The sequence below is a fragment of the Astyanax mexicanus genome, chromosome 8 (genome assembly GCF_023375975.1).
Source record: "Astyanax mexicanus isolate ESR-SI-001 chromosome 8, AstMex3_surface, whole genome shotgun sequence".
NCBI lineage: Eukaryota > Metazoa > Chordata > Actinopteri > Characiformes > Acestrorhamphidae > Astyanax > Astyanax mexicanus.
In genome coordinates, this window is record NC_064415.1 from 39,422,187 (window position 1) to 39,445,850 (window position 23,664).

Below are 23,664 nucleotides of genomic sequence, written 5' to 3' on the forward strand. Positions count from 1 at the left end.
AACAATTTGTTTGTAATAGTAGTTATTTTTAATAATAATATTAATTATTATTAATTTATTTAATATTTTTTACTTCGTTTTATTTCTTTTTTTCAGTTTGACTTTTGTTTTCTTAAACTACTTTAGTTATATATCACAGTATGTTGTTTTTTTTATTAAATCTCCTATTAGTTAATTCTGAATTTGATTATTTTATATAATTTACTACTGTATATTTCCCCTTTACACACAATACTACAATCACAGACCCAGACAGATGATTTATCTTAATAATCACACTTTACCATTTTCTAACATCTACGAACCAAACACTGACACTCCCTCATTTCTCCAAGACTTTTTACACACATTTCCACACTATGCAACTCTTAATACAGTAATTGATCCATGATTAGATTGATCAGCTCATACTCAACACACAACTGGAATTTCACAGGAATAATAAAACACTACATGCTGGATTTAGATCTTGGTGACGGGTGGTGACTACAACATCCTATTTCATCCAATTCCTACTTCAGATTCTATTCAGCAGTTCATAAATCATATTCATGCACTGATTATCTTCTAATTAGTAATTCAATTATGTCAAACATTTTACATGCACTAATTCACCCTATCACGATCAGTGACTGTGCACCTGTTTCAATTATTTGGAATTCAGGCCAACAACATAAACCGACCTTTAGATGGCGCTTTAGCACATCACTACTTACAGATCATACATTTTACAGCTATAAAAGAGAGAGTGGCATCCTTTCTAGAAATAAATGACTCTCCAGACATCTCATTAACACTATTATGAGAGATGAGAAAGAGAAAGAGAATTAGAAAACATGATCATATATAACCCATCTGAAGAAAAGCAAAAAGAGTTTAGGAAATGTAGATATTGTCTAAATGAACTAACAAACAAGAAAACTACATTTCTGTTACAAAGATTGAGACATGAATACATGGAATATTAAAAAAATATGGAAATGATCTGGCAAAACGTATTAAGCATAATAAAGAAAAAAAAATGTTCAAATCATTAATCATTCCGCAGGGAAAACAGTACAGACACCTGATAAAATGAATGACACCCCTAAAGATGTTTGTTTTAAGTTATACTCATTAGACCATGAAACAAATTCAGAGGAAATCAATAACTTCCTAGATCATCAATATGTCTAAATGAAAAAAAGAAAAAACACTCAAAATACCATTATTCACAAAGTCCTAAAACACATGCCCGACCATAAAGCACCATGAATTTCCAGCTGAGCTGTATGAACACTTTTGGCTATCCCTATTCCAACTCTTTATAAAAATTATATCAGAAATCAACCCCTTAACAGTCCAGGATTTTTATTAATTTTCTGCATGATATTACACAAAATATAATAAATAAAATAATAAAATTGTCTCTTTCCTGAACTTCTGTAGCTGTGGATCGTATGTTATTTATTAACAGTCCAATCCAGAGGAAAAAAGATCACAAGTTTACCTGACTGCTATTTTTTTTTTCTGTTCATGTGCTGAAGAACAGCTTTGCTTTATCTGATTGATATGGGACTCTACCTAAATTGACTGGAGGGGGATACAATGACCCTCATTAATAATAAAAAAAGCTATAAATAACAAAGCATGAACACTACCAGTATAACCTACACAGTAATGTTCATTTAATTTAACTTCAGACTGGTAGAAACAGCTTTAGGCTGGTAGGAGATCCTGCTCAGATCATGCTGTGTGAATATAAATAATTCACAATATCATCACCACAGTTACTCTGGAACAAAAGTCAAACCACAAACACCTCAGTAACCCCCCCCCTCTCTCTCTCTCTATCTCTCTCTAGGTGAAAATAGTGCTGTGTGTGGAAATGTAATTGTGAGCTGGTTCCCACAGTTAAACAGTCATTTATTTTCACCACTACTCAAACTCCAATATCCGCATAGTTCGACAGACACTAATCTACATGTACACTTTAAGAACAGGCCACTAAACTCTAATCTACAGCCACACTAATACACACTCATCTATTTGTAGTTTTTATCCCTTGTTTCTTTCATTTACTCCCATCAATTCAGTGTGCTACTGGGAAAAATCCTCCTTGTGTTTATCTTGGTTCAAATGCCTAATTACTCCCTAATCATCCATTAGTCCACACACCTTTATTTACAGCATTTCTATTAAGAAAAACTATTATATATTTCAGTTGTTTACTGTAGAAAACAACAAGAATATACATATATTACTATTCTGAACAATAATTGAGCTTAGAAACAACCTGAAAAATACCACAATACAATCATAGAAGTACCCCTGTCAGTTGATAACGCATTATGCTGTGTTTAACAGTGTTTTCCAAACACCATGTAAACATGTCCACATATAGAAATTAAACAGTACAGTTTGTATGACTGATTAAAAATCAGACCGGTGAGGAAGTTCCTGTTAATATTTTCTACTTCAAACTCAGAAATTCCACTATCTGAGATTAAATGGAAAGCAGCATTAAATTATTTTATATGTACATAGTAAAATGCAGAGAACTTGGTTTTTAACCTGTAAAAAAAATAAATAAATATATATATATACAGTTTTTCTCGGTTGCTTTGGAGCATTTCTCACATCAGATTCGAAATTCTCAAAACCAGCTGTTCAATTTGCACATCATCTAGTCATTTGTGCTCATCACAGAAGCAATTTCTCATTTATTTTATACAAACAGCAAATTATTTCATACAACTGTCTGCTGTTTTACAAACTATCAATTGCTCCTGTCATGCAGATCACAATATATTATACATTATTCTGCTGAACTGGCTTACCCACCAGAACAGATTACCATTAGTTCACTGCATACATCCTTATATTCAAATTAGTTAAACTAGTTATCAGAGTCTGTAAAGCAGATTTTATACATTTCTTTTACAATTTTTTTCTGGTAAATATCCCCTGAATTGATGAGTAACTAAAGTGCTCCTATACGCTCAGTGGAGCTATAAAATGTATAATGGATGTAGAAACAAGCATGTGGTCATAATGTTATGATTGATCAATGTATAATTATATACAGTAAGTGATCTGTGATCTGATCATTGCTGAGATTTTAGAAATAAACCTCTGATATGTATTCACAACTGTTCAGAATAATAAAGAATTTAATTCATAAAAGTCATGTTGTAAATTCTGAAATCTAACATAATGAAACTGGAATAAAGCAAAATGTTTTATGATTCACAAGAAAAAGTGCAGAATTTTTCAATAATTCTCACTTAGACATCAAAACTTTTATTTTGTAACGTCATTATAGAGTAAACTGAAAGATGATCACATAACTAATCATGTTGACTGACTTGTTCATAATCAATGACTAAAGAACTGTTTATTCTGATGACTCTGACAGGTTCACTGATATAAATATCTACCTTTCAAAGTATTACTGATAAACTTTTTAACAAAATTGATAAAAATTACTGTAATTTTTAGAGCAAAATATTATTTATTATTTGTTATAACAAATAATTATTATTAGTAGTAAAATAATTCTTTATTACAAAAACAATACGTTGATATTTTAATTTGTTAAAGCTTTTATATTTTATTTTTATAAAAGCCTAATATTTACTATTTCATCCAAGAACAGATTTTATTTTTAATTAAAATAATAAAATATGATTACATTTTGTTACATGTAATTTTATTAACTATTCAATATAGTATATTTTCTGATCTAATTTTTTTTATTATACCTTAATCAATTGATTATCTTTAGTCTCAAGCATTAAACTTACTAAACCCAGGCTAATAATACATTTGTACTTTCTTTTAACTTATTTTTCATCATAAACAAAAGCTAAATTTGCTTTAATATTAAAGTAATTTTTTCAATTTACACTAAATTAAGTTTGTTAAGTTTGTCAATCAATCTGCAGATCCCAGAGGTCTGATCTAATGGTACTCAGATCTCCCTCTGGCTACTAATATACCCGTTACTAAAGGCAGTGAGGGGAAAAAAATTAACAAGGCTGAGCTTAATATAGAGAATTTCATTATGTTACTTTTTTGTGTGAGAATGAGAGAAGAATAAAGATAGAAATAATTTGTCTGTTGTTAAATGTCACATTGTTCCTTACTGATGCCCCATACAGATTTATTTTGTTTTTGCATTTTTTTCATACTTTTATTTTTTCTGATTATCAAACAAATTTTAATTCCAGTCAAATATAACGTGTGTAAAAATAAAAAGCACTTTTTAAATTATGATTTCATTTATTAAGGGAAAAAAAACTATCAAAATCCATTTAGACCTGTGTGAAAAAGTGTTTGACTTCTTTTAGGTTAGAAAAGTCATTTCTAAAGCTTTGGGACTCCAGTGAACCACAGTTAGAGCTATTATTCTCAAATGGAGAAAACTTGGAACACTGGTGAACCTTCCCAGGAGTGACCCGTCGACCAAACTTATTCCAAAGGGAATGGACAACTCATCCAGGAGGTCACAAAAAAAACAGCACACTATTTAAAGAAATGTAGGTCTTACTTGCCTCAGTTATAGTCAGTGTTAATGATTTAATATTAAGAAAGAAACTGGGTGAAAATGATCTCCATGAGAGAAACTTGCTGACCAAAAAGAACACAACGGCTTGTCTCACATTTGCCAAAAAACATCTTGATGATGCACAGGTAAATATTTGGATAAATATTCTTTGGACTGACGTGACTGATGTGACGTCCTGTTACATCTGGACTAAGACTAACACATAATAAAAAAAAAAATCACACTTAAATTCCTCCACAGAGATATGAAAGACTTGTTGCCAGTTATCAGTAAAGCCTAATTTGCAGCAAACACTTTTTCACACAGGGCTAGATTGGTGTGGACAGTTTTTTCCCTTAATAAATTAAATGATCATTTAAAAAGTGCTTTTTATATTAACTCAGGTTATATTTGTCTGGTATTAAAGTTTGTTTGATAATCAGGAAAAAATATTAGTATGACAAAAAAGCAAAAACTAAAGAAATCTGTAGGGGCAAATACTTTTTCACACCACTGTATAATCATTCAGGATATCTAACAGTAATACAACTACAGAACACGTACATATTTGAGTAGCTTATTACCATTAAGCATTTATATAAACCAAATCTGTATTATAAATGCAGATTATAATTTAACAGCGTTATTGAGTGGAATATAAATCATTTTTAGGATGGAACCCATATATTCAGTCATATGAGGTAACCGAATATAAGCAATATTTTCAGCACATTAGATATTAACCTCTAGACTTTAAATATTAAATAAATATTAACCTATAGACTTTCACATTCCTCTATTATCCACCTTACTGTGAGATAACTGCAAGTTTTGTTAAATTACACTGAAATTCACACCTGAATCCTGCTACTTTCATCTGCTGCTATGAGCACCTCATCACCAGCTGAAGATGCTGCTCATAAAACACATCAAACACCTGAAACTGAAGAAGAACTGAAGACGTTTATCATGAGAAGAAGAGCTAAAGCTCACAAATCTGCACTGATTCTATTCAGACTGTATTTAATCACCTTCATACAACAGCAGCTCTGAGTCTAATGAAGATATAAATAAAATATTTACTTACAGAGCAGCACCAAGAACAGACTGACCCCCATACTGTCCTACTGATCACTGACTGACTGACTGACTGACTGACTGACTGTTATACGCTGCACACAAAGCACATCCCACAAAGAGAGAGAGAGAGAGAGAGAGAGAGAGCATTATCTACTGAACTAATCAGCAGGCCCACTGTCAGTATCCCTCTCTCTCTCTCTCTCTCTCTCTCTCTGTCAAACTATATCACCTACCATTTACTAATGTCATTTTTAGAATTGACTGGATATTAAGCCTTGATAATAAATATTTAATAATGCTAAAATACTGAAATGTAATTACTCAGGATGTAATCATGTTTATTTAAGGTGGTCTGATGTGAGGTGGGTTCTTTATAGAAAAACTGATGTAGTAAATACTCTTTACAGAGGTGGTGATGCAGAAACCAGAGGTCACTTTGGGGTCATTACATCATCCATACTAAATTCATGACCAATAGTAAAGGATCTGATGTTTTACTCAACATTTGCTTGATCTGACCTGTAAATTGATTAAATGTTGGTAAAAAGCATAATTATTATTTAATTATATGAATATTTAGCAGAAAACAGTGTATATCAACACGAACAATCACACTTACATTTCTACACTCAGGACTATTTTCATTTTCACAGAAAAAAGAGAGAGAGAGAGAGGAAGAGACTGAGAGAGAGAGAGAGAGAGAGAGAGAGAGACTTTTAAGGACACTTTATTATAACCAAATTGTGTTATAAAATCTTAAAAGTCAGTTTTAGGCCATCTCGGCCGTTAAAATAATCATTTTAAAAACAGAGGATCATAACAGCGTATGTGTAAATAAATAAATACATAAATAAATAACAGTAAATCATTCCCTGCAGTATTAAAACTGAGGTGCAAAGCAGAGCTCATCATCTAAAACCGAGCACACAGCCTCACCACAACACCACACTGCCGTAAAAGTTATAAGATCCGACATACATTTGTAATAATTAAAATCAATTAAAACCCTGGATCTGACAAGTCTAGAGAGGATTGTTACTGCGTCGGTGTCAGCTGCTTGAGCCACTTTGTTCCTGCGACTAATGTAGATCGCCAACTTAGCCTGACCAAGGATAAAATTGATCAGCTGACACCTGAATCTCTCTCTCCGCACATATTTAAAACCCAGGATAAAAATCTGAGGTGTAAAAACCACATTAAGAGCCGTAAAAACAGAGTGTAAAACCTTAAAAAGGGGACGTAGCCTAAAACAGTGCATAAAAGCGTGAAACACCGTTTCCCTCTGAGAACAGAAGGGACAACCTTGAGTGACATCAGGATTTAAAATGGAAATAAAAGAATTCACAGAGACAATACCGTGTAAAATCCTCCACTGCAGGTCAGCCACTCTCTTCGTTAACGGTGGTTTATACAGCGCTCTCCATTCTGGGTGAACCTCATCACTGAGACCCAGAGCATCACGCCACGGTGTGTCTGCTCTGGTCTCCAGTCTCTTTCTGTTAAAAACTTTTACACAGGTCCTGTACAGTCTTTTTCCAGACACCGAGCTGAGGTCCATGTCCGGCTCCTCTGTGCTGTTCAGGAGCGGTCCCTGACAGCCCTGATAGTCCGGGGTGATGATGACCCTGGGAAAGGGGTCATCTCCATCAGGGCTGAGTACTCCTGTGCCATAGTCCGTTAGCAGAACCCGCTCCTCAGAAGACAGCGCTGACCTCCAGCGCTGCAATATCTGGGCCACGACTCGGAAGGACCTCACCCTCAGACGCACCGCCAGGTTCTCCACTCCGTCCAACCCTGGCCCTGCAACCTCCACCAGCTGACGAAGCGTCATGACATTCATGGAGACCAGCATCCTGACCAGAGAGGGGGAGGTCCGGCTCGTCACATCCAGTCGTGACCCATAGACCAGAGGTTCTTCCAGGAGCCAGTGCAATGAGGCATCACCCAGTCTGGACATGTTAAAAAAGTTCCAAATTCTAAAAAGTCCACGATAAAACAAAGGTAATCCATTAAAATCCAGTGCTTTGGTGTCCATTAAAAACAAAGATCTGTCTAGTCCCATTCCGCCCACAGTCTGTAAAATCCGGCATGCCACTGCTCTCCATACCAAGTCCTGTGGGCCGGTGAGCAGTCTCTGGACGAACTGAAGGCGAAAGGCAGCAGTCCTACTGGCTAGGTGGACCAGCCCTTGTCCTCCTTCCTCCTTGGGCAGGAAAAGAACTGCCTGTGGTAGCCAGTGCAGTCTGTCCCAGAAGAAGTCCACCAGTAAAGCCTGAATGCCAGCAAGTAGGTTCGGTGGGGGATCCACACACACCAGCTTATGCCATAAAAAAGAAGCAGCAAGGTTATTTACAATTAAAACCCGACCCCGATAAGACAGCTGAGGGACTAGCCAGTTCCACCTATTGAGACGACCCTTCACTTTCTCAATAGTTCCCTCCCAGTTTTGCTTTTCGTATTCGCTGTCTCCCAAGTACACTCCCAGATATTTAAAACCACCCGTCCTCCATGACAACCCAGGCAGTGCGGGTCCCCCACCAGGCCATTCACCCACCAAAACAGCAGTGCTTTTTGTCCAGTTCACTTTAGCAGATGATAAAATTCTAAAATCATTTAAAACATCCACTAAAACATCAATGTCACTCTGAGAGGTTATCAGGACAGTCAGATCATCTGCATAAGCAGAAAGGCGTAGAGGTGTGCTACAATTCGGGATAATAAATCCGGAGAGCCTCTGCCGCAGCTGGCAGAGCAGAGGCTCGATAGACAGGCTGTATAACATTCCCGAAAGAGCACACCCCTGCCTGATACCTCTGTAAACATTAAAAGGAGCGCACAAACCACCGTTAACTTTCAGTACACTTTCTATTTCACTGTACAAAACTTTGATCATAGCTATGAAACCAGGGTTGAACCCAAAGTTCTCCAGAACTTTCCACAAATACTCGTGTTCAACCCGGTCAAAAGCCTTTTCCTGGTCCAAAAATACGAGACCAGTCTTTAAGCCCAATAGTCTGGAGACGGCCAAAACATCCCGAATTAAATGAACATTATCAAAAATAGACCTGCCAGGCACACAGTACGTCTGGTCAAGGTGAACCACCTGCTCCATCACCTTCCCCAGTCTCGAGGCTAATGCTTTTGAGAGTAGCTTGCAGTCTGTACACAACAATGACACAGGGCGCCAGTTTTTCAGCCAAGTCAGATCCCCCTTCTTTGGCAGTAGGGTCAGGACAGCTCTCCTGCAGCTCAGCGGGAGCTTCCCATCCTGCACACTGGCCTGAAGCACCTCCAGCACATCCTGACCCAACACTGACCAAAACGCCTTATAGAACTCCACCGGGAGGCCATCAATGCCCGGAGCCCAGCCGTTCTCCATGCCCTGGAGGGCTTCGTACAGCTCACCCACGGTGAGCTCAGCGTCAAGTGCCCTGGCAGACTGTGGCGTAATTTTTGCCTGAAGGGGGAAGAATCTCTCCTCTACACCCTGTGCATTGGCTCGCTCACTCTCATACAGCTTTGAGAAAAAGCTGACTGTCTGCTGGCGAATTTCAGAAGGCTCAGATACGAGATCCCCTGATTCAGTTCGCACAGCATGCATAAACCTTTTCTGTCCATTTTTACGCTCGAGACCAAAGAAGAATTTTGAAGGAGCATCCATCTCCGTTACATTACGGAAACGAGAACGGACCAGCGCCCCCTGTGCTGTAATGCCTAGCAGATCAGCTAACGCAGCCTTTTTTCTTTTAAGAGCTGTAATACGCTCTTGATTTCCTGTGGGTTCTGTAAAACCTTCAAGCTCCACAATCTCAATCTCCAGAGCTTTCAGAGTTCTGGTAATGTCTCTAGTGACATTGACAGTGTACTGCTGACAAAACACTTTAATGTGTACTTTTGCTACGTCCCACCAACTCTGTAATGAATTAAAAGATGCTTTCTGTGACTTTAAAACATCCCAAAAAAAAGTAAAAGACTCTTTAAAATTAGCATCATCTAAAAGTGAGGTATTAAAGTGCCAATACGCACTATGAGGTTTAATATTACTTTTTTTAAAAGTACATTGAACCATACAGTGGTCCGTAAAACCAACAGGAGAAATAAAACAGTGCGTAAAAACAGATAAATGATGCTTAAAACCATAAAATCGATCAAGCCTGGCCAGGGAGAGAGCATTATCTCTAGAATGTGCATATGTATATTGCTTCTGTTGGCCATTTAAATTTCTCCATATGTCACACAAGTCTTGCATCTCTATGAGCTCACACAGCCGCCTGCGGGATGCAGTGTGTGGCTCCAGGTGGTTCCTGTCCAGGCTATCAGCTGTACAGTTAAAATCCCCACCCAAGACTAAAAAATCAGTAAAATCACAGTCAGAGAGTACAGAGCTGAGCCTGTCTAAAAACAACATCCTCTCCACTCCTAGAGTGGGAGCGTACACACAAATAAAAACAAAGGTCTCATTCTCAAAACAGGCTTTTACTTTTAGCAGCCTCCCAGGTAAAATCTCATCTACTGTGTAAGAGTAGGGGATAAAACTGGACACAAATAAAATACCAACTCCACTGCTAACAGAAGAATAATTACTTAAAATGGCCAAGCCATCCCACTCTTTAGCCCATTCTATATTCAGTTCACCATCACTGTGCCTCTCTTGGATGAAAAAAACATCAGCACGTTTTTGTTTGGCCAACTCATAAAACATTGCTCTTTTTACAGGGTCTCGTGCACCATTCAGGTTTAAAGAAGCAATCTGAATATCACCCATTAAAATAATAAAATAACATAAAACAGTGATGGCAAGGGCCAGTCTGAAACAGGGACTAAAAAACTTTAAAAACAACATTTTTACAAGCTTTGCAGGCTGGTCAGTATCTTGTTTAATCTGTACACTTCTGTGGAGGTAAAAGCCTTTTCTCTTTTTAAAAGTTTAACGTCATGGATGAACTGGTCTGTGTCTGAAAAATGATCCTCCACCCGCACACCTCTCTGCCCTTTAGACTCTTTTAAAAACTTCTTAATTTGTACAGCAGTATAAACAACAGGAATTCTCTCATCCTGAGAGCACACAGACCACCCAGAGTCAGAAACAGAGCCATCATTATCACCTTCATCATCAACCTCACTCCCCTTCACCTCCTCATCTGTACCACTGACCTCAGTCTTTGCCTGCTTCTTCCCTGTTTCCTTTCCTGACTTCTTTCTTTTAGTTGGCACTTTAAAAACAGGTTCATCCACCATCTCCACATCATTTAAAACCACAGCTGCAGCATAGGCAGGTTTATCGCAGTCTCTCACCTCTGCTGTCTGCCCCTCAGTGCCCCCCGCCGCGCTGCACGCCTCCTCCACGGGCGGCTCCTCCACAGCTGGGGGAGGTGATGAAGGTGCCTCCGCGGCGCGTGCAGCTCCCCCGGTCTCCTCCGCTTCAGCCTCGGACCCGCTCACCTCACCCTGTTCCGACTCCGGGGCAGTCGGCGCACCTCCCGCGCCCGAGCCCGCAGCCGCCGCAGGGGGAACGGCCACCGCGGGCTCCGCAGCAGCAGGACCCGGCCGCTCGCGCTCAGCACCCGCGGGAACATCTGAGCTCGCGTTAGCCTTCTCCGGGCAGGCTCGCACCAGATGACCCGCTTGTCCACACCAGAAACATTTCATATCGGTGTCAGTGGACACGTACACCGTGTAATCAAATTCGTCCACTTTCAGTTTGAGGACCAGGTCCAGATCCTCCCCATCCTTCAAATTCATTAAAACCACTCTCCTAAAGGACACAAGGTGCTTTAAAAGAGGCGATTTGAGTCCGAGACTAAGCCGTTTCACGGATGAGACCAGCTTCCCGTAGCGGGAAAGCTCACGGACGAGTAGCTCGTCCTTAATGAATGGGGGAACATTCGACAATATCACCTTTCTCGCGGGGGTACTGAGGGGCAACACCGGGAAGAGCTGACCGTTTATAATTACCCCTTTGCTGATCAGGTCGTTCGCTCTTTCCACGGTGTTTAAAAACATCACCATAGAGCACATGTGTCAAACACAAGGCCCGCGGGCCAAATGTGGCCCGCCACGTCTTTTTATGTGGCCCGCGAGAGCTTGTAAAATCTTAGTGTCTATAATAAATAGGTCAGAAGCATTCTTTGACCAAAAAATACATTTCCCACAATGCTTGTCGATTGTATTACCCGCAAAGTTACGGCTTACTGCCACTACACGGCAGTGTAGTCATTGATGTGGAAACCCTGCCGGAGGTAAGGTGTAACTTCGCGGGTGGAATTGAGACATATAAATGTTTATCCCATAATGTCCAGAAAAAGAGAAGTTGATGCAGACGGACGGCTGTGCTTCAAGGCGAAAGACCGGTATGCCTTTTGTGTTACGAAGAGTGTTACTGACCAAAATAAACGCTTTTTAGGAGAGATATAAGTTCTGTGTAAATATTTATAAGACAATAGCTGACAAAATCTGTTTTAATGACGTTAATAAACATCACTGTGACAGCGCTAGTCGCAGTTTCACCGCAGCAAAGTACGAGGACGTGAATCACTTATCTAACCAGCCTTTACTAATTTCTGCCCTCAATAACCCTTTCAATAACCTCCAATAGCCTTTAATAGTCTTCAGTAGCCTTCAACAGTCTAACCTTGCAGCCGTGGTGTGTCCACTAAACTCCGTAGTTATAAACATCCTGAGGTTAGCAGCGCGATAACTGACCTGTTTATAATGTAATCCCAGCAGTGACTCATGCTCTAAACGGCTGCTGTTAGCTGATTGGGCTGAAAGATGAACTGTAGAGAGCTGTATTATTCGGTTACAAAAATCTTTATTTCATACACAGAAGAACTTAAAAATTTTAAAAACGCTCCAGACTGGCTGAGCTGAGCCCTGTAGCCCGTGGCTGGGCTGTAGCTCTGACTCAGTAAAGACTGCGGACTTGTGGTGCTGCTGCTGCAGCTCCCACTAGTGGTTGGATGAGGAACTGCTAAATCTGAGGAAATGCTATGTTCTTAACAGCTCACAATTTGATTTTATATTTATTAAGCCTTATTTCAGTTAATAATTTCAAAGTTAATATAACTTGATGTCATTTCTATTCACTTGAATAGTTTGGTTCTTGATTGATGGAGTTTTTGGATTTCATGACATGACAAATTAAAAGGATTTATGTTAATAGAGCAACAAGCAAACATTTTTTCCATGCAACTGTAATATTTGATTGAATAAATAATATATTGAGAGTTATTTAACATTAAGGAGTAATTACATTCATTTACATATATTACATTTGGTTACATTTTATTACATTTATAAGTTACATCTGGCCCTCGGAGGACAGCCAATATGCCAATGTGGCCCTCGGCCAAAATGAGTTTGACACCCCTGCCATAGAGTTATTCATGCGGGAGGCGGAGAGCACGTTTTCGTATCCCACGAGCTCTCCGACAGCAAGGCAACATGTCTCAATACTCGCCTTACAGGCGAACTTAACTCCATTCTGCCTGGAGAGCTGCTCAAACGGCGAGAGAGAGAGAGAGAGAGAGAGAGAGAGAGAGAGAGAGAGAGAGAGAGAGAGAGAAAGAGAGAGAGGAAGAGACTGGGAGAGAGAGAGAGAGAGAGAGAGAGAGAGAGAGAGAGAGAGAGAGAGAGAGAGAGAGAGGAAGAAACTGAGAGAGAGATAGAGAGAGAGGAAGAGACTGGAGAGAGAGAGAGAGAGAGAGAGAGAGAGAGAGAGAGAGAGAGAGAGAGAGAGAGGAAGAAACTGAGAGAGATATAGAGAGAGAGAGAGGAAGAGACTGGGAGAGAGAGAAAGAGAGAGAGAGAGAAGAAGAAACTGAGAGAGAGAGAGAGAGAGAGAGGGGAAGAGAGAGAGAGAAAGAGAGAGAGAGAGGAAGAGACTGGGAGAGAGAGAGAGAGAGAGAGAGAGAGAGAGAGAGAAGAAGAAACTGAGAGAGATATATATATATATATATAGAGAGAGAGAGAGAGAGAGAGAGAGAGAGAGAGGGGAAGAGAGAGAGAGAAAGAGAGAGAGAGAGGAAGAGACTGGGAGAGAGAGAGAGAGAGAAATGCTACTGAGCCGTTTGTGGTTTGACTTTTGTTCCAGATGTGTGGTGTTAACGTTCTCGTCTACTGAGGATCTGAAAAAAAAAAACTGCATGGGCAGCACAGGGTTTTAGTTTATATCTAAATAAAATGGTTTGTCTGGTCTATAAGCATCAATCATCCTGACTAAACTAAATAACCAGTATGACCCAGCTTGATCATGAAGCTTGGTCAGGTTGATCACAATTGTAGACCAGATAAACTATCACTACATGATAACATACACTTTTCTCAGAGCCGGTTAAGATATTCCTGCAGCCCTGAGCTAAAGTATGATAAGAGGCCCTCCTACCTGAACTACCTGACAGATGCACCTGACTCTCATATACTAATTACTATTTTAATAATTTATTAATTTTTTATTTAATCATTAACAAGGTATGTACTATACATCTATGTTGCCCAGTTTGCACAGCTAATGAAGAGAAAAGGATCTAATCTGCTGTGATCTAATCTAAACAGTTGCTGCTTTCATAAAGAAAAATACATTTAAAATGCAAACTATTCGAGGCGCCGATTGTTCTAGCGGTCTAAAGCGCTGCCACTATGAGCGGGAGGTCGCAGGTTCGAACCCCTGCTCATGCAGCTTTGCCATCAAGCTGCCGGTGCTCAGAGGGAGCAAAATTGGCCCTGCTCCCTCCGGGTGGGTAGATAGTGCTCTCTCCCCACATCACTCCTAGGGTGATGTCCACAGCATAGGGTGTCTGTGAGCTGATGTACCGGAACCGAGTCACTGCGCTTTCCTCTGAGTGCGCTGGCTGCTCGGCAATGCTGCATTAGCAGCAGCTTGAAAAGAAGCGATGGCTGACTTCACATGGAGGAAGCATGTGTTAGTCTTCACCCTCCTGGTGTGTTGGGGAATTACTAGTGATAGGGGGAGTCCTAATGTGTGGGTTGGGTAAATGGCCGTGTAAATTGGGGAGAAAATAGGAAAAAATAGAAATAAAATAAAAAAGCAAACTATTAGTTGATATCTAAACGATGCCCAGATATTTTAAATTTAGTTTGGACAGAATTTTCACCGTCCTTGAAGAAATTAGCTTCTCCTACTCTGTCCAGGTCTTCTGGGAATGCATTTTCTTCTGGGTTCTGGTCCAGGAATAGTTTTACACAGTTTAGAAAAGGAACGGGTCGCTCGTCTTGATGGTCTGCGTCTCCTTTTGCAAGATTAACTTAAAGAAGAATAGCTGTTCAGAAATATTGATCTGAAGTTTCTAAGCTGTTCAGGTGATTTGTGGTGGGCCTAGATGTAGTTCCTTTATTCTCTTGGTCAGAACAATGGCGAGGTCTTCTTTGTTCTTGCTGTTTCTTCCCTTTTGTGTTTATCTGGTACTGTCCAGACCTGGTATTGTGCAGATGTTTTCAGAATGAAGGTCAGAATGAAGAAACTTCATTAAGAGAAACACAACTGTCACAGCTGTGTATATTTTACAGACATCATCCACTCACTCTTTTTTATATATATATTATTAAGAATAATCCTAAAATTGCCCCTGATGACACATGCACAGCAGGTAATAAACAGTGATTGAACTGCAAAGATATAATTTCTGTGTGGTCTTGTAAATATGAAACATAGTCAAAAGAATTTTAATTATTTTTGAAAAAAATTAACATTTTTTGGAACGTTTTGAGAGGCAAAAGACGCAGTATTAGGGAAATGGCCCTCAAAAAAAAAGAGCATTGGCCCATAAACTCTTATCGCTCCACTGAGCACAAAGACACCACAACATATTTAGACTATGAGTCAATATTCAAAAAGGGATGTGTTATTGTGACTTAATTAGCTTTTCCACACGAGCGTCTCATCAGCGCTGTTTCACTAGAATGACGACAGACCACAAGATTCAGAATAAGCCTCTGTCCTCAGCTCTCTGAAACTGTCTATTCTGGGTACAGATTGGACTGATAAACATTCTACTTAAATATATATGAAGCGTGAGAAGATCTCTTAGCTTTTTATATCTCTGTGTTTGAGGGTGTAGTTTATTATACTCTGCTAAATAAACAATTAATCAATATATTTGAGACACTGTTTGCAAGATTTGCAAAGTGTATCGTATTTTCACACTATAAGGTGCACTTAAAATGTTTTAATTATCCCCAAATATTGAAAATGTATCATATAATGCAGTTTACCTTATGAATAAATTTTACCAGTCGGGTTGTAGAGGGGTTAATGATTTGGAATTTATTTTATGTATTGAATTTGAAAACTTTGGATATCAATAAGCTGCAAGTTAAAAATGTCATCTTTAGACTCATGTAAGATTAAGGTGGACTGTAACAAGTGGCCTATTTCAGAAGGAAAACTGGGTCCCCACTTAGAGTCCATGCCCACCTGATGCTCACCCAGCCCATAGATCACCCATATAAACCCCATAAGAGCATGTTGACTTGAAAGTTGGAAGCTGATCTTTCTCACCCAGTACAAAATGTGTCAAGGGTCACTGGTCTTTACTGATGATGTGACTGATACATAAATGTAATTCTGAAGTGTTTAGAGCTCTACTCCTCAGATTCAGATAAAACCTTCAAAACTGTTAAAATGTTGCCTCATAGTTCAGATGGTACAAATATTACAGGTAGAGAAGCAGTCACATGACCTCAACCCTAATGAGCTGATTTTCAGTAAATTCATAGAAAAGGCTAATCAAAGAGGGAATTTAGTATTTGTTGATGTTCATGGACTCCATTTTTTGCATCCATGTTTAAAAAACACTGCTGAAATCAAGTGTTGAGTGAGTTTGATTGATCATTTGATCCTTTGAAAATAGATTAAAAAGTGGTGGCTTATTCAAATATTTGTGATTAAAATTATTCAGTAACACAAGGATGTCCTTCTTGTGAAAAACGATGTCTTCTAGATCAAGAAAACTTTTATAATGCATCTTAATAAGTTTCCATCTGAGTGTGCCATTTTGCTCTTCCAGTAGAAAAGGGTGGTTTTATGTCATGACTACTATATAGGGTCCCAAAAGATGCCATGAAAAAAGGCCTAATTAGGAAAATCTTTAATAAAAAAGTAAAAAAAAAAAAAGATGTGTTTTCCTATAAGTGTCATTATAATGGAATAAGACTCATTTTTATCCTAAAACTTCTCTAGTACTAAAACTAATCTATTTTATACATTTATGTTTTCAGTTTTTCAGAAAGCTAAAATTATCAGTCTGGCCTTTGGTTATTGTTGTGGATGAAGACTATAACTCATAGCGTGTCTTTAGCTCTTCCTCTCCTGCCCTCACTGGATAAAACCACACAGCTAATTTAGAATAGAAACAACCCTCAAACCTTCTTTACCTTCCATTACAGAACATTTAAATTTAAACACGGTCAGACACTTCACTGTTGACGTTAAACATGGTTTAGCTGGTCACTGAGATATTTTTGATGGTGGTCTTTTTGTTGTAGCGCAAAGGTGTTCAAGAATAAACCCAGATATCATGAACATGTGGGGTCTGTGACTGGGAGTCAGAATGTTCTCTCTACAGGTTCCATGTTGTCCCCACATATAGATGTTAGTGAGGGAGCCCATCAGGGTTGTACAGTATAGTTGGGGCCTAGATGGGACACATGTGGAAATATAAGGTAGGCTGTAATGATGGGTCCCCACTTGGACAGCAAAACTGAGTTGCAGTAAAAACACATGTATAAACCCACTCAGAGCAATCGCCCACCTAAATCCCACCAAACCCACAATCCACACATGTGAACTCCACAAGAGTAATTTGGCCGGAAGGTTGGAAGATGATCTTTCCCTCACAGTACAAATGTCACATAAAACTCCATAAATAATGTTTACATGTAAAACTATGAATTTAAATTGCATATATAAATAGTAAAGGGGAAGTTAGAAGAAGTTCATATTTTTTATTGTCGGATCATATTTGGTATTAGAATAGAAGATCTTATTTTCTGCTGAATGTAATTTTTTGTTTTTCCCAGTTTTATGTACTGTGGCACCAGAGGGCGCCAGAAACAAGGACATGGACCAGAGGCCAGAGTGAACTAAAAAGAGTTTAAAGGAGAACTTCAGTGTAAAATGGACTTTTTAGTAAAACGTGATAAAAAGTTCTTACCTTTGTTGAATAGCCCACCTCCATCCTCCTATAGCTTTTCTAAAATCCAGTAATTTTGTGCTTTTTGCCCAAAACAGCAGCTAATTAGCATTTACCAGAGTTTTTGTTCCACCTTAAATGCAGCAGCTAATTAGCATTTACCAGAGTTTTTGTTCCACCTTAAGTGCAGCAGCTAATTAGCATTTACCAGAGTGTTTATTCCACCTTAAGTGCAGCAGCTAATTAGCATTTACCAGAGTGTTTATTCCACCTTAAGTGCAGCAGCTAATTAGCATTTACCAGAGTTTTTATTCCACCTTAAGTGCAGCAGCTAATTAGCATTTACCAGAGTTTTTATTCCACCTTAAGTGCAGCAGCTAATTAGCATTTACCAGAGTTTTTATTCCACCTTAAAGGCAGCAGCTAATTAGCATTTACCAGAGTGTTTATTCCACCTTAAGTGCAGCAGCTAATTAGCATTTACCAGAGTTTTTGTTCCACCTTAAGTGCAGCAGCTAATTAGCATTTACCAGAGTGTTTATTCCACCTTAAGTGCAGCAGCTAATTAGCATTTACCAGAGTGTTTATTCCACCTTAAGTGCAGCAGCTAATTAGCATTTACCAGAGTTTTTATTCCACCTTAAGTGCAGCAGCTAATTAGCATTTACCAGAGTTTTTATTCCACCTTAAGTGCAGCAGCTAATTAGCATTTACCAGAGTTTTTATTCCACCTTAAAGGCAGCAGCTAATTAGCATTTACCAGAGTGTTTATTCCACCTTTAGTGCAGCAGCTAATTAGCATTTACCAGATTTTTATTCCACCTTAAGTGCAGCAGCTAATTAGCATTTACCAGAGTTTTTATTCCACCTTAAATGTAGCAGCTAATTAGCATTTACCAGAGTTTTTATTCCACCTTAAATGCAGCAGCTAATTAGCATTTACCAGAGTTTTTATTCCACCTTGAATGCAGCAGCTAATTAGCATTTACCAGAGTTTTTATTCCACCTTGAATGCAGCAGCTAATTAGCATTTACCAGAGTTTTTATTCCACCTTGAATGCAGCAGCTAATTAGCATTTACCAGTTTTTATTCCACCTTAAATGCAGCAGCTAATTAGCATTTACCAGCATTTCTTTTCCACCTTAAATGCAGCAGCTAATTAGCTTTTCTCCGAATTTTCACTGCGTTACACTTAAGGTTACACATACGTTTTTTTAGGAGCTCCTACTTTCAATCTTGATCTGAATCTGCTGGTCTCAAAGTGCAGCTCGTTCTCCGGTTCTGCAGATGGGCGTGTCTCTTTCACTCACTCTGAGTGATTAATCATATAAAAGTGTGTATTTATTTTGTTTGTAGATTTCTAAAACACCACACCACTAAAATATAAAATTTGAGTTTTTCTGTAAAAGATTTATGTTGTGTGAGACCCCTTTTTACTAGCATTCTTCTGTCTTCTGTTGTAACCAGCGTATCAATTATTAAATATCTATGTTCAGTAAGCCACAGTTTCTGCAGATTGTCTCTTGATAAAAGTTTAAAGAAACCCTGTTTATAATAAAGAACAGAATATGAGAGCTGTTGTGTTTAGAAGCAAATATTTATTTGTGGTAATTTCAGGCATCAGCAAACATGAAAAGAAAATACAGTTATTTATTACATATTTCAGCACTGCTAAAGTTATTATAATCATAAGCTGTATTTCATTAAGACATAACCTAAATATAATGATAAACACATCGGTTATAATATACAGTATTAAGATCAAACATTTTAGCAATATGAATTATAAATCATTAACTAATTAAAGAATTCTTTATTTCTTTTTAGGCACAAACAAACATGTTAGATTAAGCATAAAAAGTATGATAATTGAAAATATAAGGAATATCAGGAATATAACAAAATATAACTAAAACTTTTACATTTTTTCTAGCCTGTAACTTTAGATCATAATCTATTAAAGACACACAGATCACTCTCTGATTCTAACATTCAGAGCTCGCGAGCACTCAACACACCAACCCGTATCATTACAGTCTCACTGAATGTTCAGTGCGGTTACGTGGTTCAGATTTTCAGATTTCAGAAAATTTATTTTATCTATCAATGTAAAATATCAGCACAACAAATATTACTAGATGCTGCCCTCTTCTGTCTGCACTGCTTTAAGCTCCAATCAGTGATCACATCAACAATGCAGGTGTCTTTATGGACCTGGAAAAAAAAGAAAAAACATTTTAAATGTTATATTTGTGCATATTTGACAAAGTTCCATCTACATAGCTTAGGATTTAATCAAATAAAAAATAAACAAAGATGCTGGATTTGGACAAGACCCACTGGATGTATAACAATGCTTCTGGTAAAAATGTTCTATGGAACAAAAGTGGAAGCTTGGTGAAGGATGCATCAGGGTTTAGTGCTGTTTTTTGCCTTAGGACTTTGTGTCGGACAGTACAAGTACAAGTAAATTAATTCTCTCAAATGGTTAAAAAGAGGAAGATTTGTTTACGGAAGTTCAAGTCCTGACCTTAATCTCATTGAGATTTTTTGGCATGATTTACGAGGGATGTTCACACAAATATTCGTTCTTAACATTGTACAGATCTTATGTGCAACTAATGGAAACATTTAATGGAGACAGTTGCTGCTGTAGAGAAATCTTCAGAAGATTTAATTCAGACATGAACATTATTTATAAAATAATCAGATGAAATTTTATTAGGAAAGAATGCAGAAATTCAGACACTTCCAAAAATGTTTACTTACTGCGTTGTTTGAAGTTTCCTGTCTCAATCAAACAAAATTCCACAAAACTCAGTGGTGTTTCTGGATCATCGAACACAGAAAAGAGACAAAACCAGTTAAATAGACAATAGGATTCTGTTATAACAGAGATATACTGTATTTTGGTCGATTCAGTGAGCGCTGTTGATAAATAATGGTGTAGATAGAACAGTTCTTCTGAGCATTCTTTTAAAATAGTGCTGTTTTCAAAAGTCATCAGTGTAAATGAGATTTTAAGAGGATTTTAAATATAATCTGCATGTATAGAAAGATAAAAACATCACACTCACCTGATTTACCCAGTGTAACAGCATCACTGGTGTGTGTCTGCTGCTGCATCGGTGTAGAAGTAGCCTCAGGAATGGGAGTCCTTTCTGAAAAATAAATACATAAATAAAAAGTAATTTAATAAATTAATAATTATTTGAAGCTTTAATTGAATCATAATGGAAATTAGACAGTAACTTATTATCTATTAGAATGACACACACAAACATTATAAACAACAATACTCTTAACAAAAAGATAGCATCTCAAAATAATAGTATAGTATATAAAAAAACAATTTATATATAAAAAAGTGTAAAATGATGTTTTTTAATAAAACTACATTTATATTTAATAAAATATTAAAATAAAAAAAAATTAACAAGCCTAAACAGTAAATTTGTGAATAGGTACAATATGTACCAAAATAGCATATAACACACTAATAGAACACGGCACAGTAAATAACAGAATTTAACCTCAGCAACCCAAAGAACTGTGATAATACCAGAAACTATTCTGTAATAAATATAGACAGTTTTCCACAGTTATTATAAACTAAAGAAAAGAAAACAGAAAAAATTACATACCTCTTACAGTTCTCCTAACAGTGGTGGCTGTTGGTTTGGATTTTTCTGTTAATATTAAATGATGACATCAGAATTGATTAGGATAATTAGATAATAATTAGAGCAGTAGTTCTATCATATTCAGAACTTGCTGTTTAACAGCAGTCTATAAAAAGATTAGTTTAACTTCCATACAGTCTTTAAAATGTAAAAACGTGCTAACACCCCTAATGAATGCATTCAGCTACACATATTATGCAAATTATGCATATAGATGCAGCAGATATGATTCTATGGAAGAGCATAAAATCCTGTATCTCTGAGCTGTGGAGCAGTGGAACTGTGTTCTCTGTAATGATTGTAGTTCATCCAGTATTTTTAGGGATGACGGGTTTTGATATTTGTCAAAACTCACAAAGCAAATCTTCTCAGGACAGAAAGTACAGTTATTCCAGGAAAAACAGGAGAGACTTTTAATTTTTAAATAAACAATGAATGAGCAGGTGTTTCAATGCTTATCTATATACAAAACTTTTACATATACATTTTAAAGATATAAATACATTTTTAGAAATGTAGTGAAAGCTAAAAGTAGCTGTAGTGAAAGTAAGGGCAACAGGAAGTACTCGGATCTTTGCTGCATGTTCTAACTGTGCCTCATGCTGATGATACACAGAATAAATTAACACTGATCAGAGTGTGTTTCCCTGTATGAACACACTGTATTATTATATTATATTTCTGATTGTACATTAAGCAGCACTCACCTGATACAGTCAGTCTAACAGCAGCACTGATCTCTGAGTAGCTCGACTCTGTTAACCCTCTTCCCTTACAGCTATAATCACCTTCATCAGACCCATCAACATTAGAGATTTCATATTTCTTCCTCCATTGAGCTTCACTGAGAGGATTATTATTCTTAAACCACTCGTATCTCCAGTCTTCTCCACTTTCTATATCACATGTGAGAGTGACTCTCTCTCTGATGAACACTCGCTCAGCTGGCTGCACTTTCACTGTAGCCTTTGGTCTCTCTGTTCAAAAATCACAAACACTTTAGAAACACAGAAACTCTGTCTGAAGAAGATGATTTCTCATCAGAATAAACAGAATTTTAAATCATTCTGGAATAATTTAACATTTTTGCCATCATTTAAAATGAAGAAATCTGAAATAATGACGTACTTCTTACTGTAATCTTGACTGGATCACTGTAGTCTGTGTAGCTGTTTTCTCCTCTGAGTGCTGAACACTGATACTCTGCTGTATCAGACGCTGTTATACTGAGTGTGTTGGTGTTTTTATATTCAGGAGTCAGAGGTTGTAACGGCTGAGAGACTCTGAACCACATAAACTTCCATCCAGTGTGTGAGATCTTCAGATCACAGGTCAGAGTAAGTGTGTCTCCAGTGTAGACAGTGGTGTGAGGATACACTCTCAGTGTTGGTTTGGGTTTTTCTGTTGATATGAAATGATGAAGAGATCAGAGCTGAAGTTTCATGTTTAGAACTTTTTTGGTGTCTAAAAATGTAAATTCTGCATTTGGCAGAACAGTTACAGTAGTTTAATTTTCTACTGACTGGAAGCATAAAATATTTTTGATTAAATAAACAGACAGTAAACATTTACAGCAATTTTGAATGACCTATTTTAGTTATTTAGAATAAAACTAATTATGTTTTTTTATTCATATTTGTTGTTTCTGTTTCACAAATAGAATACTGACTCCTGCTTGTTGAATAGATTAAGTGAAACCAATTGAATTTCAATCAATTAAGTAGCAGATCTATTTATTTAGTTAGTCATACTGTATGATAATTATTAATTGATATATTTCATAGATTTTTTAGTCAAATATAATCTTTTTTTTTTCGTTAATATATATACACCTTTACATTTCCATTTCATTTAACGCTTTTGATATGTGGCTACAGCAAACTCTCTTCACGTGAGATAAATTATAACTGAATACAGTTTTGTACATGAATGCAGCTTGGATACTGTTTGTGTTTAGAATGGTGTAGGCTTTAATGGATCACAGATGCTATGATTAGCTTGATTCAAGTTAAAAAAAAAAAAAATTAATTAATATAATTAATTCTGAACATTTTTATCACTGCACTGATGTATGTAATACAGTATTTTGTACAATACCTTGTTTATTTTGATATAATGTTCATACTGTTGTATTAATAATTCACGTAAATTCAAATGTTTCTTTAATACTGTTTTTGCTGTAAATGCTGTTAACCCAATAATTAATAATGCAAGAAGCACCAA

At 37.3% G+C, this 23,664-nt stretch overlaps 1 protein-coding gene and 1 long non-coding RNA gene across 2 annotated transcripts in view; both read right to left on the reverse strand.

Annotated features, from left to right (window-relative positions):
- Positions 1–23,664, reverse strand: part of LOC111190563 (titin-like) — a 135,829-nt gene that overhangs the window by 103,098 nt on the left and 9,067 nt on the right. Inside the window, exons 3-7 of the mRNA XM_049483124.1 lie at positions 22,570–22,842; positions 22,149–22,418; positions 20,836–20,919; positions 10,497–11,586; positions 6,965–9,453 (exon numbers count right to left, since the gene is read on the reverse strand). Of these exons, the coding sequence (XP_049339081.1) occupies positions 6,965–9,453; positions 10,497–11,586; positions 20,836–20,919; positions 22,149–22,418; positions 22,570–22,842 (4,206 nt within the window). The remainder of the gene's footprint in view (positions 1–6,964; positions 9,454–10,496; positions 11,587–20,835; positions 20,920–22,148; positions 22,419–22,569; positions 22,843–23,664) is intronic.
- On the reverse strand, positions 19,507–21,429 carry LOC111194203 (uncharacterized). The gene is made up of 4 exons (XR_007440207.1): positions 21,403–21,429; positions 20,836–20,919; positions 20,528–20,587; positions 19,507–19,972 (listed from the first exon to the last, which is right to left on the reverse strand). It is a non-coding gene; the product is annotated as an uncharacterized LOC111194203 (long non-coding RNA).